The 13,787-nt window shown below is 31.4% G+C and overlaps 1 protein-coding gene across 1 annotated transcript in view; it reads right to left on the bottom strand.

Annotated features, from left to right (window-relative positions):
• Window positions 1–705: 705 nt before the first annotated feature.
• LOC132095973 (phosphatidylinositol 4-phosphate 5-kinase type-1 gamma-like) overlaps window positions 706–13,787 on the bottom strand; it is a 29,842-nt gene continuing 16,760 nt past the window's right edge. The window contains exons 7-16 of the mRNA XM_059501075.1: window positions 13,731–13,787; window positions 12,518–12,723; window positions 12,342–12,425; window positions 10,376–10,424; window positions 10,094–10,178; window positions 8,260–8,406; window positions 5,331–5,463; window positions 4,914–4,949; window positions 4,607–4,729; window positions 706–919 (exon numbers count right to left, since the gene is read on the bottom strand). The exon at window positions 13,731–13,787 is cut by the window's right edge and continues 243 nt beyond it. Coding sequence (XP_059357058.1) covers window positions 901–919; window positions 4,607–4,729; window positions 4,914–4,949; window positions 5,331–5,463; window positions 8,260–8,406; window positions 10,094–10,178; window positions 10,376–10,424; window positions 12,342–12,425; window positions 12,518–12,723; window positions 13,731–13,787 — 939 coding nt within the window. The 3' untranslated portion in view covers window positions 706–900. The remainder of the gene's footprint in view (window positions 920–4,606; window positions 4,730–4,913; window positions 4,950–5,330; window positions 5,464–8,259; window positions 8,407–10,093; window positions 10,179–10,375; window positions 10,425–12,341; window positions 12,426–12,517; window positions 12,724–13,730) is intronic.

Raw genomic sequence — 13,787 nt, 5'->3', positions numbered from 1 at the left:
TAATAATAACTGTTTAAAATAATAAATAAAACAAACAATTTGGCCATAAAAAACTAACTATACAGTAAATTATAATTATAAAGCTATAAAACTGTAACAGACATTCATAAAATTAGATCGACAAAAGATGACAATCAATAAAACATGTTTTTGAAAGGAAAAATAAATTGGTAACTGTTCCTAGAATGGAATATGTATTTTTTAAATAATACATGTATAACAAATTCATAATACTAATGATGAAAATAGCTTAATAACTATTCTAAATTCTTATTTCTAGCTATAAAATTCTAATAAACATTCAAAAATAGTTGATAAAGGATGACAATAAATAAAACATTTATAAAAGGAAAAAGAAATATTGGAAAATGTTCCTCAAATATACATTTTTATAATTCACATATACACACACACACACACGGTTTAAATTTTTTTAATTCTCAAGTAAATGCATCTTGTTTTAAGGATGTGTTTCACATGATATGTTTTCAATCATCTGCAGCAATGCTTTCAGTCTCTAATCTTTACTCTTTATCACACATTTTAACAGTATTCCACAGTATTAATTTCATGCAATCACTGGCAGGAGTTCATATTGAATAATGAGGACGCTCCACGCTGGACACATGGAAAGTGACTGATCAGGAAGAGCCACGTCGTTCAGAGGAGTTCATGGAATGACTGAAGACATTACATCTGGTCTAGTGCATTATGGGTCGTCAACAAGACGTCTGGATTCACAAACACACACTGGGTTTTCTGAGAGCGAAGGTTGTTCTTGAGGGGAATCGATCAGGTAGAAGAGGAACAGGGTTTTTGTCTTGAAGGATCGTCAGTCCTCAGATGAGCCGAATCCATCCAGGAGAACAGCAAAACCTCTTCAGACCCACAGAGAGACGTCTACTGAACACCCAGATTACTGACAGAGACAGAGACAGAGACAGATGTTCATGAAAACACTGCATCTGCTTTGCACACTTGAGTACATACTTACAGACCTCATAATTAATGCTAACATTAGCATCGCTCTACAATCATTCATTACCTGCTAAATCTCCAATTATTAGTTGTTATATTACTTTTCATTATTTAGGCTTATTGTGTGTGTGTGTGTACATATGTGTGAGTACACTTACAGTATATATACACTTATTCCCTATTAACTATGATTTTTCCCTTGATAAATTCCTGATTGCTGCTTATTAATAGTTAGTAAGGTAGGCGATTAGGTATTTGGGACGATTAAGGATTTAGAATAAGGCATTAATATATGCTTAATTCGTACTAATAAATGGCTAATATTCTAGTAATATGCATGCTAATAAGCAACTAGTTAAGAGACCCTAAAATAAATTGTTACCATATAGTGCAAAGTTTTTTCTCACGTTGTTTAGTTTTATTTTACTATATCTTCATTAATACTATAAATGAGCTATATATTTTGTAATAAAAAAAAACAAATAAATATTAATATTTTATAATATTTTTATTAATGTTATAATGTTTTATAATATCAGTATAATTAACCATGCACATTAGTTCATTTATTTAAGGTGTGATAATCATTTTAGAGTTAGTATCTGGAAAACATAATTAAAAAAAAAACATTTATAAGTAATGAAAATGCAAAGTTTCGGTCTAAATTTCTTCTAAAAAAAGTCGCTCCTCACTGTTCATAGTGCAAGGAGGAATATAAGACCAAAAATAATGAACGGATGTTTATTTCAGAAAGATTGCAGAGACATATTTGCCATCCTTCGTTATATAATAATATATTTCAGGATGCAATAACCCTAATTTTTCATACTATATATAGTATGAAATATATATATTTCATAAACAGATTTGGATGCAGCCCTTGAGATTCCTCTACTACATGCATGAACTGCACTCACACACACACACACACACACACACACACACACAGAGAGAGAGACGGAGCGCGAAGCAGACGCATGAAACACAAACACAGAGACAGAAAGAGCAAACACATGAGGTCACTAGAAACATTCAACATTTAGTGGAAGAATAAAACAACAGATCACAGTGAAATGCAATGCAATACACATGCAGAGCACAGTATGAATGCAATTTATGGATTTTCCAACACTCTAACACATAACGAAACTTAATTATTTGTTAGAGTTGTTAACAATCAAGAAAAATACATTTCCATTTTAGCTAGTTGCTAAAGCAAATTCGATTTTAGTTTAACTTGATGTTCTAAAATTAACTGAAGGAAAACAAAGAAAGAAAAGTAAAATAATATAAAAATATATAATATATAAATAGTAAAAAGCATTAATATAAATATAAAAGTAACAAAAACTATATAAACATTTAACTTTTATATTTGTTATTACTTTTAACTAAATTAAAAAATAAAAATAAAAACAGCAAAATAATTAAAACTTAAAAAAAAAATCAAAACTATTACAGTGTCTTCAGTTTTCTTTTAGAATCACTGAAATAGTATTATAATTTTAATTAATAGTTTCTAATTAGTTTTTATAATCTCATGTTTTTGTTTGCATTTTATGTTTTGCTTTTATTCTTAACTAAAACTTTTTTTTGTCATTTTGTTGCACATTTCGTTCATTTTTATTAACTGTCTATACAGTTTTTAATCATTTTTATTACAGTTTTAGTTTTAGATGTTTAAGTACATTAAGTTAAATTAAACCAATATGTTTACCTGCCAACTAGCTGAAATAATAATACAGATAAATCGTTGATATTTATTTTTCAAGTTTTTAAACATTTTTAAAACATTTTTTAATGCTTTTAGTTTTAATTAACTGAAACAACCCTGATCTCAATTACACTATTTCCAGTTTGATGGATGAACCTGAAGTAATAATCAATTTGATATTTATCAGCTCATTTTTGATTCACTATATGATTGGGCTGCTAAAAGTTTTAGCTGATTTTAAATACAATAATTGATTAATGATATCTTTTGCTCAATGCATTTCCATGGGGTTCCTACACTTTATTCTTACACACAATAGAGAATGCACTCACCAAGAGCAGATTCTGTAATATTAAATATGATATCATGTATTTGCTAAGTATAACTGGGAACTTTAACTATATATATATTTTTCAGGGATTTTATCTAGCAGTTTTGTGATTGCTGATTAAACATATAATTATTAAGATCATTTTTGGTAACTAAAATAAAGCTGAAATAAATAATAATAGAAAATATATCATATTTAGTAAGTTAAAAAAATTAACACCAAATTTAAAATGTTGCCTAATTTTGTTTTAAGTTTATTCAAATTAAAAAATGTAAAATAAATAAATAATAAGAATTTAATAATATAAAAAGTTTTTTTAAAGCTTAATTGTTAAGTATTTCTAGACTGACTAAAAGCAGGATCTATAATATTTATTATTATATATTTTACTTAACTAGTTTATTTAACTGGTTATTTTTTTATCAAATATGTTTCCATTGCTTTAAAATTGTATTCATTTTATTCTTCTATTTTGTTGTTATAAGCTAAAACGAAAACTATTCATTATTATTATTAAACGAAAAAATTACATAAATGTTAGATGAAAACTTAAACTCAACTCAAAATAAAAATTAGAAACATTGCCATGGAAGAAAGAAGTACAAATATTACAAAACTAAAATTCTAATTTAAAATTCAATCTAAATAACTAAATGTAAATCTCAGTAAAATATTGTAATGTTGTAATATATATATATATATAAAATGTTAAAAAAATAAAGCACATGGAATAAAACTAAAATTATATATACAAAGTATTATAATTGTAAATATCAAAAGTTAAAACCATATATAATAATAATAAAATATATAAACAATACCAAAATACCAAAAAAAATACCGCAGGAACGTCCGTCACAGTTATAGAAATAAAGAGAAGAAGACTCAAATCTTTTTATAATCGGGTGAAATGTTAAAAAATCATTAGCTTATAATTAGTTAATTTAATAAAAAATGTTAGACATAAATAGTTTATTTAGAATAATAATAATGATATATAATATACATGCAATAACATTAATTAATGAGTTATTAAATGAAAAAATATCTATTTTGTAATAATAATATATTATTGTAAAATACAAATATTTATAATATTATTATATTACTTATATAATGTAAATGGATGGCAATTTTAGATGTTTATAGATGTTTTTATCCAATTTATTGAATCCATTTTGTTGTTAACTAAAACTATTCAAACTGTTTTCGTTACCTAAAATAAAGCTGAAATAAAACATCAATATATTTAAATATAATAATAATAATATTAGAATATTCATTTTTTGTAATTTTCAAAAAATATATTTTTTTAAAATTTTGCCTTTGCAGCTAAAATAAAAGGAAATTAAAAAATATACAGTATTTAGTGCATGCTCACACATTCAAATATATGCATACGGCAGATGCTTTTATCCAAAGCAGCTTACAGTATATTGCATTCAAGATATGCATCTTTTCATGCACTCGCTAGGAAAACAAACCATTGACTTAGTTCCCTTACACAAATAACTGAAACATGAGGAAAATACTGTATCAGAAACTAAATGTGCTGCAGGTATGAGATTCATATGCATGTTTACTGTGGTGATTTCTGGCAGACGTCTGGCTCCTCCTCCTCCTCATCTTCTCTCTCTCTCTTCACCTCCACCTGCACAGTGATGGTCTGCTGCTCTTCCTCATGCACATCCACCACCTCATGTGTCCTGCCAAAACAAGCACATTCAGATAGAAAACCCCCCCCAAAAAAAAAAAAAAAAAATCAATCGAAACATCTTGATTTAAATACCGAGTGAAAGTCATGTTTTACATCATGATTGATAAACTAGCTGATGTGAGCATGTAAAGTCACAGTTCAGTATGGTTTGTAGTCATGCAAGTGAAGCTCACCTTCCCTCAGCGTCTTTCAGAGACAATGTGTGTCTTCTGTGAAAACAACAGAGAACAAAATCCAGGTGGTGAGAAAATAAGCAGCCTTGCTGGCATTGTAATGTGTCATAATACACATTACAATGCATTGTATGAGCTTATAAATAATCACTACTACAGTTATAATATAATACTCGTCTATTCATTGTTAGACTTTTAGAAAACACAGTTCAGATGCAACAAGGAATCTGAAAGCATTATAATGCATTTTAATTTTGGTTACAATTATTTGTGAAAATATATGATGCATTATAGGTTACATTATGAATGCCTTTATAATGCATCATACACAAAGGCTTCAATTAAAGTTTTACTGTAGCTTCTTATTTAGTGAATGAATATGAAGTCATGTCTGTAAAAGAGGTGATTAATGTTGACCTGTAGCGCGGCTGCTCTGTGGTGTCTGACGGAGAGCATTCTGGGATTGATATAGAGGTGTTGGAGGACAGAGTTGTGGCTACAGACGCCGTGGTCGCTTCCTCGAGTGACGGAGGAGTACAGGACTGCAGACCTGAGACCATAAATAAGCAAATACTGTTCTGTCTTTTGTGCTCAACAGAAGAAAGATCCTCATTCAGGTCTGGAACATGTGGAGGAAGAGTAAATGATGACCGAATTTTCATTTTTGGGTGAACTGTCTCTTTAAGTGAACATTCCATTTTAGCACTGTGCGAATATTTTGGGAATGTTACTTTTAAATATTTAAATGCTACTTTTAAATGAATATTCTGAAACTAGTAGTGAAATTTAAAAAAAACTAAAAAGGTTTTGTGGAAAAAGTTATATGATTAAAAAATATAAAATATAATAAAATCTCTGAATTCAATTTAAAAAGTAATAAATCTCAGAGTTATAATCTCGGAATTACAATATATAATCTCTGAATTCAGAGAAAAATTTAATAAACGTGAGCTGTAATGTCAGAATCACAAGATATAATCTGAATTTAGAGAAAAAAGTAATAAACGTGAGCTGTAATCTCAGAATCACAAGATATAATCTGAATTCAGAGAAAAAAATCACAAGATATAATCTGAATTCAGAGAAAAAAGTAATAAATGTGAGCTGTTATCTCAGAATCACAAGATATAATCTGAATTCAGAGAAAAAAGTAATAAACGTGAGCTGTAATCTCAGAATCACAAGATATAATCTGAATTCAGAGAAAAAAAATCACAAGATATAATCTCTGAATTCAGAGAAAAAAGTAATAAATGTGAGCTGTAATCTCAGAATCACAAGATATAATCTGAATTCAGAGAAAAAAGTAATAAATCTGAGTTATAATCTCGGAATCGCAATATATAATCTCTGAATTCAGAGAAAAAAAGTAATAAACGTGAGCTATAATCTCAGAATCAAAAAATATAACCTGAATTTGGTAAAAAAAGTAAAAAACATGAGCTGCAATCTCAGAATCACAAAATATAATCTGAATTCAGAGAAAAAAGTAATAAACGTGAGCTGTAATCACAGAATCGCAAGATATAATCTCTGAATTCAGAGAAAAATTTAATAAACATGATTATTCCGAGAAAGATGTAATAAACGTGAGCTGTAATCTCAGAATCGCAAGATATAATCTCTGAATTCAGAGAAAAATGTAATAAACGTGAGCTGTAATCTCAGAATCGCAAGATATAATCTCTGAATACAGAGAAAAAAGTAATAAACGTGAGCTGTAATCACAGAATCGCAAGATATAATCTCTGAATTCAGAGAAAAATGTAATAAACGTGAGCTGTAATCTCAGAATCGCAAGATATAATTTCTGAATACAGAGAAAAAAGTAATAAACTTGAGCTGTAATCACAGAATCGCAAGATATAATCTCTGAATTCAGAGAAAAATGTAATAAACGTGAGCTGTAATCTCAGAATCGCAAGATATAATCTCTGAATTCCGAGAAAGATGTAATAAACGTGAGCTGTAATCACAGAATCGCAAGATATAATCTCTGAATTCAGAGAAAGATGTAATAAACGTGAGCTGTAATCACAGAATCGCAAGATATAATCTCTGAATTCAGAGAAAGATGTAATAAACGTGAGCTGTAATCTCAGAATCGCAAGATATAATCTCTGAATTCAGAGAAAGATGTAATAAACGTGAGCTGTAATCTCAGAATCGCAAGATATAATCTCTGAATTCAGAGAAAAATGTAATAAACGTGAGCTGTAATCACAGAATCGCAAGATATAATCTCTGAATTCAGAGAAAGATGTAATAAACGTGAGCTGTAATCACAGAATCGCAAGATATAATCTCTGAATTCAGAGAAAGATGTAATAAACGTGAGCTGTAATCACAGAATCGCAAGATATAATCTCTGAATTCAGAGAAAGATGTAATAAACGTGAGCTGTAATCTCAGAATCGCAAGATATAATCTCTGAATTCAGAGAAAGATGTAATAAACGTGAGCTGTAATCTCAGAATCGCAAGATATAATCTCTGAATTCAGAGAAAAATGTAATAAACGTGAGCTGTAATCTCAGAATCGCAAGATATAATCTCTGAATTCAGAGAAAAATGTAATAAATGTGAGCTGTAATCACAGAATCGCAAGATATAATCTCTGAATTCAGAGAAAAATTTAATAAACGTGAGCTGTAATCTCAGAATCGCAAGATATAATCTCTGAATTCAGAGAAAAATGTAATAAACGTGAGCTGTAATCTCAGAATCGCAAGATATAATCTCTGAATTCAGAGAAAAATGTAATAAACGTGAGCTGTAATCACAGAATCGCAAGATATAATCTCTGAATTCAGAGTAAAAAGTAACAAATGTGAGCTGTAATTTCAGAATCGCAAGATATAATCTCTGAATTCAGAGTAAAAAGTAACAAATGTGAGCTGTAATTTCAGAATCGCAAGATATAATCTCTGAATTCAGAGTAAAAAGTAACAAATGTGAGCTGTAATTTCAGAATCGCAAGATATAATCTCTGAATTCAGAGAAAAATTTAATAAACGTGAGCTGTAATCACAGAATCGCAAGATATAATCTCTGAATTCAGAGAAAAATTTAATAAACGTGAGCTGTAATCTCAGAATCGCAAGATATAATCTCTGAATTCAGAGTAAAAAGTAACAAATGTGAGCTATAAACTAAAAGAAATTGCAAAACTAAAAGAATTGCAATAGGCCTATATAATTTCTGAATTCACTAAAAAAAATGTCAGAATTGTGAGACAAAAAGTCACAATTACCTTTTTAATTTTGATTCCCTGGCGCAAACTGGCTTCTAAGCAAAACAGTCCTTATCAAAGGCATGCACATAAAGAAGGCAAGTAGGATAATCACCATGGTTTTCCAGCACGGGGAAGCTGCACGCTCCTCTCAGATCATAGATTTTCGCGTCTCTCTGTAAGGGAAGCTGGCTGGACGACCAGGCTGCTCTGGGGCCGCTCAGCACCACACGGCCCTTCTTCACAGGAGAAACCTTCAGCGCTGGACAGAGCAGAATCAGACTTCTGTTACAACCCGAATTCCAGAAAAGTTGGGACGTTTTTTAAATTTTAATAAAATGAAAACTAAAAGACTATCAAATCACATGAGCCAATATTTTATTCACAATAGAACATAGATAACATAGCAAATGTTTAAACTTAGGAAGTTTACAATTTTATGCACAAAATGAGCTCATTTCAATTTTGATTTCTGCTACAGGTCTCAAAATAGTTGGGACGGGGCATGTTTACCATGGTGTAGCATCTCCTTTTCTTTTCAAAACAGTTTGAAGACGTCTGGGCATTGAGGCTATGAGTTGCTGGAGTTTTGCTGTTGGAATTTGGTCCCATTCTTGCCTTATATAGATTTCCAGCTGCTGAAGAGTTCGTGGTCATCTTTGACGTATTTTTCGTTTAATGATGCGCCAAATGTTCTCTATAGGTGAAAGATCTGGACTGCAGGCAGGCCAGGTTAGCACCCGGACTCTTCTACGACGAAGCCATGCTGTTGTTATAGCTGCAGTATGTGGTTTTGCATTGTCCTGCTGAAATAAACAAGGCCTTCCCTGAAATAGACGTTGTTTGGAGGGAAGCATATGTTGCTCTAAAACCTTTATATACCTTTCAGCATTCACAGAGCCTTCCAAAACATGCAAGCTGCCCATACCGTATGCACTTATGCACCCCCATACCATCAGAGATGCTGGCTTTTGAACTGAACGCTGATAACATGCTGGAAGGTCTCCCTCCTCTTTAGCCCGGAGGACACGGCGTCCGTGATTTCCAACAAGAAGGTCAAATTTGGACTCGTCTGACCATAAAACACTATTCCACTTTGAAATAGTCCATTTTAAATGAGCCTTGGCCCACAGGACACGACGGCGCTTCTGGACCATGTTCACATATGGCTTCCTTTTTGCATGATAGAGCTTTAGTTGGCATCTGCTGATGGCACGGCGGATTGAGTTTACCGACAGTGGTTTCTGAAAGTATTCCTGGGCCTATTTAGTAATGTCATTGACACAATCATGCCGATGAGTGATGCAGTGTCGTCTGAGAGCCCGAAGACCACGGGCATCCAATAAAGGTCTCCGGCCTTGTCCCTTACGCACAGAGATTTCTCCAGTTTCTCTGAATCTTTTGATGATGTTATGCACTGTAGATGATGAGATTTGCAAAGCCTTTGCAATTTGACGTTGAGGAACATTGTTTTTAAAGTTTTCCACAATTTTTTTACGCAGTCTTTCACAGATTGGAGAGCATCTGCCCATCTTTACTTCTGAGAGACTCTGCTTCTCTAAGACAAAGCTTTTATAGCTAATCATGTTACAGACCTGATATCAATTAACTTAATTAATCACTAGATGTTCTCCCAGCTGAATCTTTTCAAAACTGCTTGCTTTTTTAGCCATTTGTTGCCCCCGTGCCAACTTTTTTGAGACCTGTAGCAGGCATTAAATTTTAAATGAGCTAATTAAGTGGATAAAAGTGTAAAATTTCTCAGTTTAAACATTTGCTACGTTATCTATGTTCTATTGTGAATAAAATATTGGCTCATGTGATTTGAAATTCCTTTAGTTTTCATTTTATTAAAATTTAAAAAACGTCCCAACTTTTCCGGAATTCGGGTTGTAGATTACAGCGTCTCCTTCAGCTCATTATCACTACAGAGGTTCTGAGAAACTCACAAGTGCTCTTCTTGAACACAGTGCTGCTCATGAACCTGAAGAAACGGTCAGCGTAGAAGTTCGGACGGTGGACAGAAACAGTGTCCTAAGAGAAAAAAGTAAGAAAGGGATTTGTATGGAATTAAGATGAAGTATGTTTTATTGGAGAAGGAGGGTCATGTACAGTAGATGTACAGTATCAGACGTGATGTGCACTAATGCTCTGAGATGGCGTACAGGAGGGTTCGGATGCATTATAACGTTTAAGATGATGATGATGATGTATCTGTGTGAGTTTCTCACCCCGTCATGCACCAGAGCCTTCCACGTGTGTTCCAGCTTCTTTACGAGTCTGCAGAAAAACCCCAACATCAGCATCACATCACAGACTGCTGAGTGTCCTGAACTTAATGCAGTCTTATAAAAACTGTTACATAAGAGCATAAAACAAGCCGTAATGCTAGTGAAGATTATAAAGCCATGCGGTTCATCATATGGAGGAGATCTCAGCAAAAGAGCACAAACACACATTTTTATATTAATCACTCATAAATAAATAAATAAATTCATTTTGCACTCACATTAATACTCACTTTTTAAATTTCGCCATAAAAAATTGCAATATTATTATTTCTTATTTAGGACAAAGTAAATAAATAAAGGTCAGATTTACATAATGAAGTGCCTTAAAAGTCAGACAGTTAAAAAACAACGTATAGCTCAAGAAATTAAATTATTTTAATAACAACTACAAGGCACAAGCACTGTGTGAAATATGGAATATGGAATACAATTCAATATATTGCCACAATTTTACCAATAAACATAATAAATAAAACAAAGGGCCATATTTACTGAATTCAGAGTCCTCAAAGGTAAGCTATTTTTTATATGTATATATATATATATATATATATATATATATATATATATATATATATATATATAATTATTTTAACAGTAATTCCAGCCACAGGACGCCTGCACCATGAAACACAATTTAAAAAAGGCTTAAATTGGCTTAAAACAAATATTACCAACCCCCCAAATAAACAAATAAATACATAAACAAGTATGATAGGTTAATAGTTAATTTTAAAATATAACATTTTTAGACATCAGAATATATTTTAAAAATGTTAAATACAAATTTTACTTCAATCTCCTGAATAAAATATAATTTTATTCCTTTTAAAATAAATAAAAGTTTATTTAAATGTTAAATCTTTAGCAGGTTTGATACTCATTTGGTACCTCAAATATGATGATGGAAGAAAAAACACCTACTACAGGGGTGAAAATAGAACTTTAATCAAATAAAAAAGTAAATTAATAAATTATATTATTTACATGTAATAACATGTACATAAATTGTTTATTTTGTATTTGCCTACATTATGTATTTTAACAGTGTTATTATTAACCCATCATTATTGCCTGATTGTTTTTTTTTATATAATGCATTTTAAGTCATTTCAAATGCTATTGATGGCTTAGGTCTGTTTTATAGCAGCAACAACAACAACAAAAATATTACAGTATATTAATACTTCTTTGTAAATTATTATTTGACGTAACAAAACCATGGTTAAGTTGCAGTTTACATGGCTACAAGAAGGATGATTTGTGGTGTTATTGTTAAAACCATGGTTTATTTTTGTAAGGGAACCTGAAAAAAAAAAACTTTCACATGAATGTGCCTGAAAGTGATAAACGGGCCTAGTTTTACCTAAATGATTTATAATTTATTTTAATATATATATATATAATATATAATGTGTGCATTGTAGCTGACACCTAAATGAACAATTACAGTTGTTTTTATGACTGTAAGTCATTCTCCTCAAATGCTACTGACGTTAGAAAAGTGTTTATCAATATTGCATGTAACTTTAGAGACAGTCCCTAAATTTGAGACTCTTGAACATCAAACGTCAAGCCAACTTTATGCCTTTTTTTTATTTTTTACTTTCTTTAATTTTCTTTTCTCTGCGCCAGATTGCTGATGTCCTTTACCCGGGCATAGATGTCCATCCATCAATTATGGAGGTGTGAGTGCGAGCGGTCGCAAGCGCAGATGGGAGAATGGAGCAACTGGGATGGTGCCCTACACAGACTGCGTACTATAGGGAGCGGCGGTACTGGTGGGCATTAAAATGAAGTTATTTTTTCCCTGGGGGGGGGGGGGGGGGGGGGGTGATGTCATGAATCATGTGACTCTCTCTGATCCAGAGAACAGATGATTGTACAACTGACTGTACTGTGTGACCTGTAGGACTGCAGGATGTCTATGATGCCGATGAAGAGCAGGAGTCTCTCTCCTTTTCCATTGACAGCAGGAATGCCTCCCATCCTGCAGAGAGAGAGAGAGAGAGAGAGAGAGAGAGAATCAGCATGTGCTGCTGCATCCCATCACACTCCGGGTGTTAAATCAGAGACACACACGTGTCTTCGGTGTCGATGGAGTCTCCACACGCCGCTCCTCCCTGAATGGACTCCATGGCGGTGGAGTAAAGCGCTCTCTGTGCGGCCGGTCTCTTCTCATCGCTGCTGCTCTGAGATCCCTCCATCTGCTGCTCGCGCTCCGCCTGATCCAGATTATGAACCCCCAACAGCAGACTGTAGTCCATGATCTTAAAACTCTCCAACACCTGCACACACACATGCACACACACACACGCACGCATGCACACACACACCTTCACTACACACCCTTTAGGTCTGCAACCCTTTAGAACACAACTAGGACTGCACCATTAATTGAAATAAAATCAAAATCAATTATTATTGTCTTATTTTTATTAAATTATTTTTTTACAGTGAAATGTAACAATTGTAATACTTATAATAATAATAATTATTATTATTATTTTTATTATTAATATATAGTCATATGGTATATATACAGGCATGATTTTATTTTTTATATATATTTTAAATCACAATTTAAATCGCAATTTTTAAATAACAATAATAGCAATAATAATAATAATAAAATCTAATTATTACAAATTTTCTTTCCAGTAAAATACTAGCAATACTTATATTTATTTTGTTTTTATTTAGCCATTTTCATATCATTATTTAGTAGCAATAATAACGATGATAAGAATGCATTTTGTAGCCCTACAACCAAGAAAAACAAAAGTGCGATTTTTTTTTGGTTTTAATTGCATGTTAAATCAGAGTTGCACATTTTGAAATAAAAATAAATAATTATAATTAATTAAATGTAAATAAATAAATGAATGTCCAGATTTGCCTACTGAATACTTTTTTTAAATAAAGTTTACATTTTTTATTATTACACTATTTTATTTTACAGTGAAATATTACAATAGTAATATTTATTATTTTGTTTTTATTTAGCAATTTATATGTTTATTCAGTTGCAATAATAATAAAATAATAATAATAATAATAATAATAATTATAATAAATAAATAAAATAATAATTATAATAAATAAATAAATAATAATAATAATAAATAAAATAAATAATAATTTGTGTCAACAATAATTTCTGTTATGTTATAATTGCAACATTTTGACCTAAAAAATGTGTAGCCCAACAATCAAGAAAACCTGAAGATTTAGTTTTTAATCACAATTACAGTTTTAAAGGTAGAAATCACAGTTGGGTTATTCTTCCTCTCACCAGGCAGTCTCTCTGGAGCGTCTTCAGCAGGGCGTTATACGTGTCCACGTCCAGCAG

The sequence above is a fragment of the Carassius carassius genome, chromosome 20 (genome assembly GCF_963082965.1).
Source record: "Carassius carassius chromosome 20, fCarCar2.1, whole genome shotgun sequence".
Classification (NCBI taxonomy): domain Eukaryota; kingdom Metazoa; phylum Chordata; class Actinopteri; order Cypriniformes; family Cyprinidae; genus Carassius; species Carassius carassius.
This window is presented reverse-complemented; position numbering and strand designations above follow the sequence as displayed.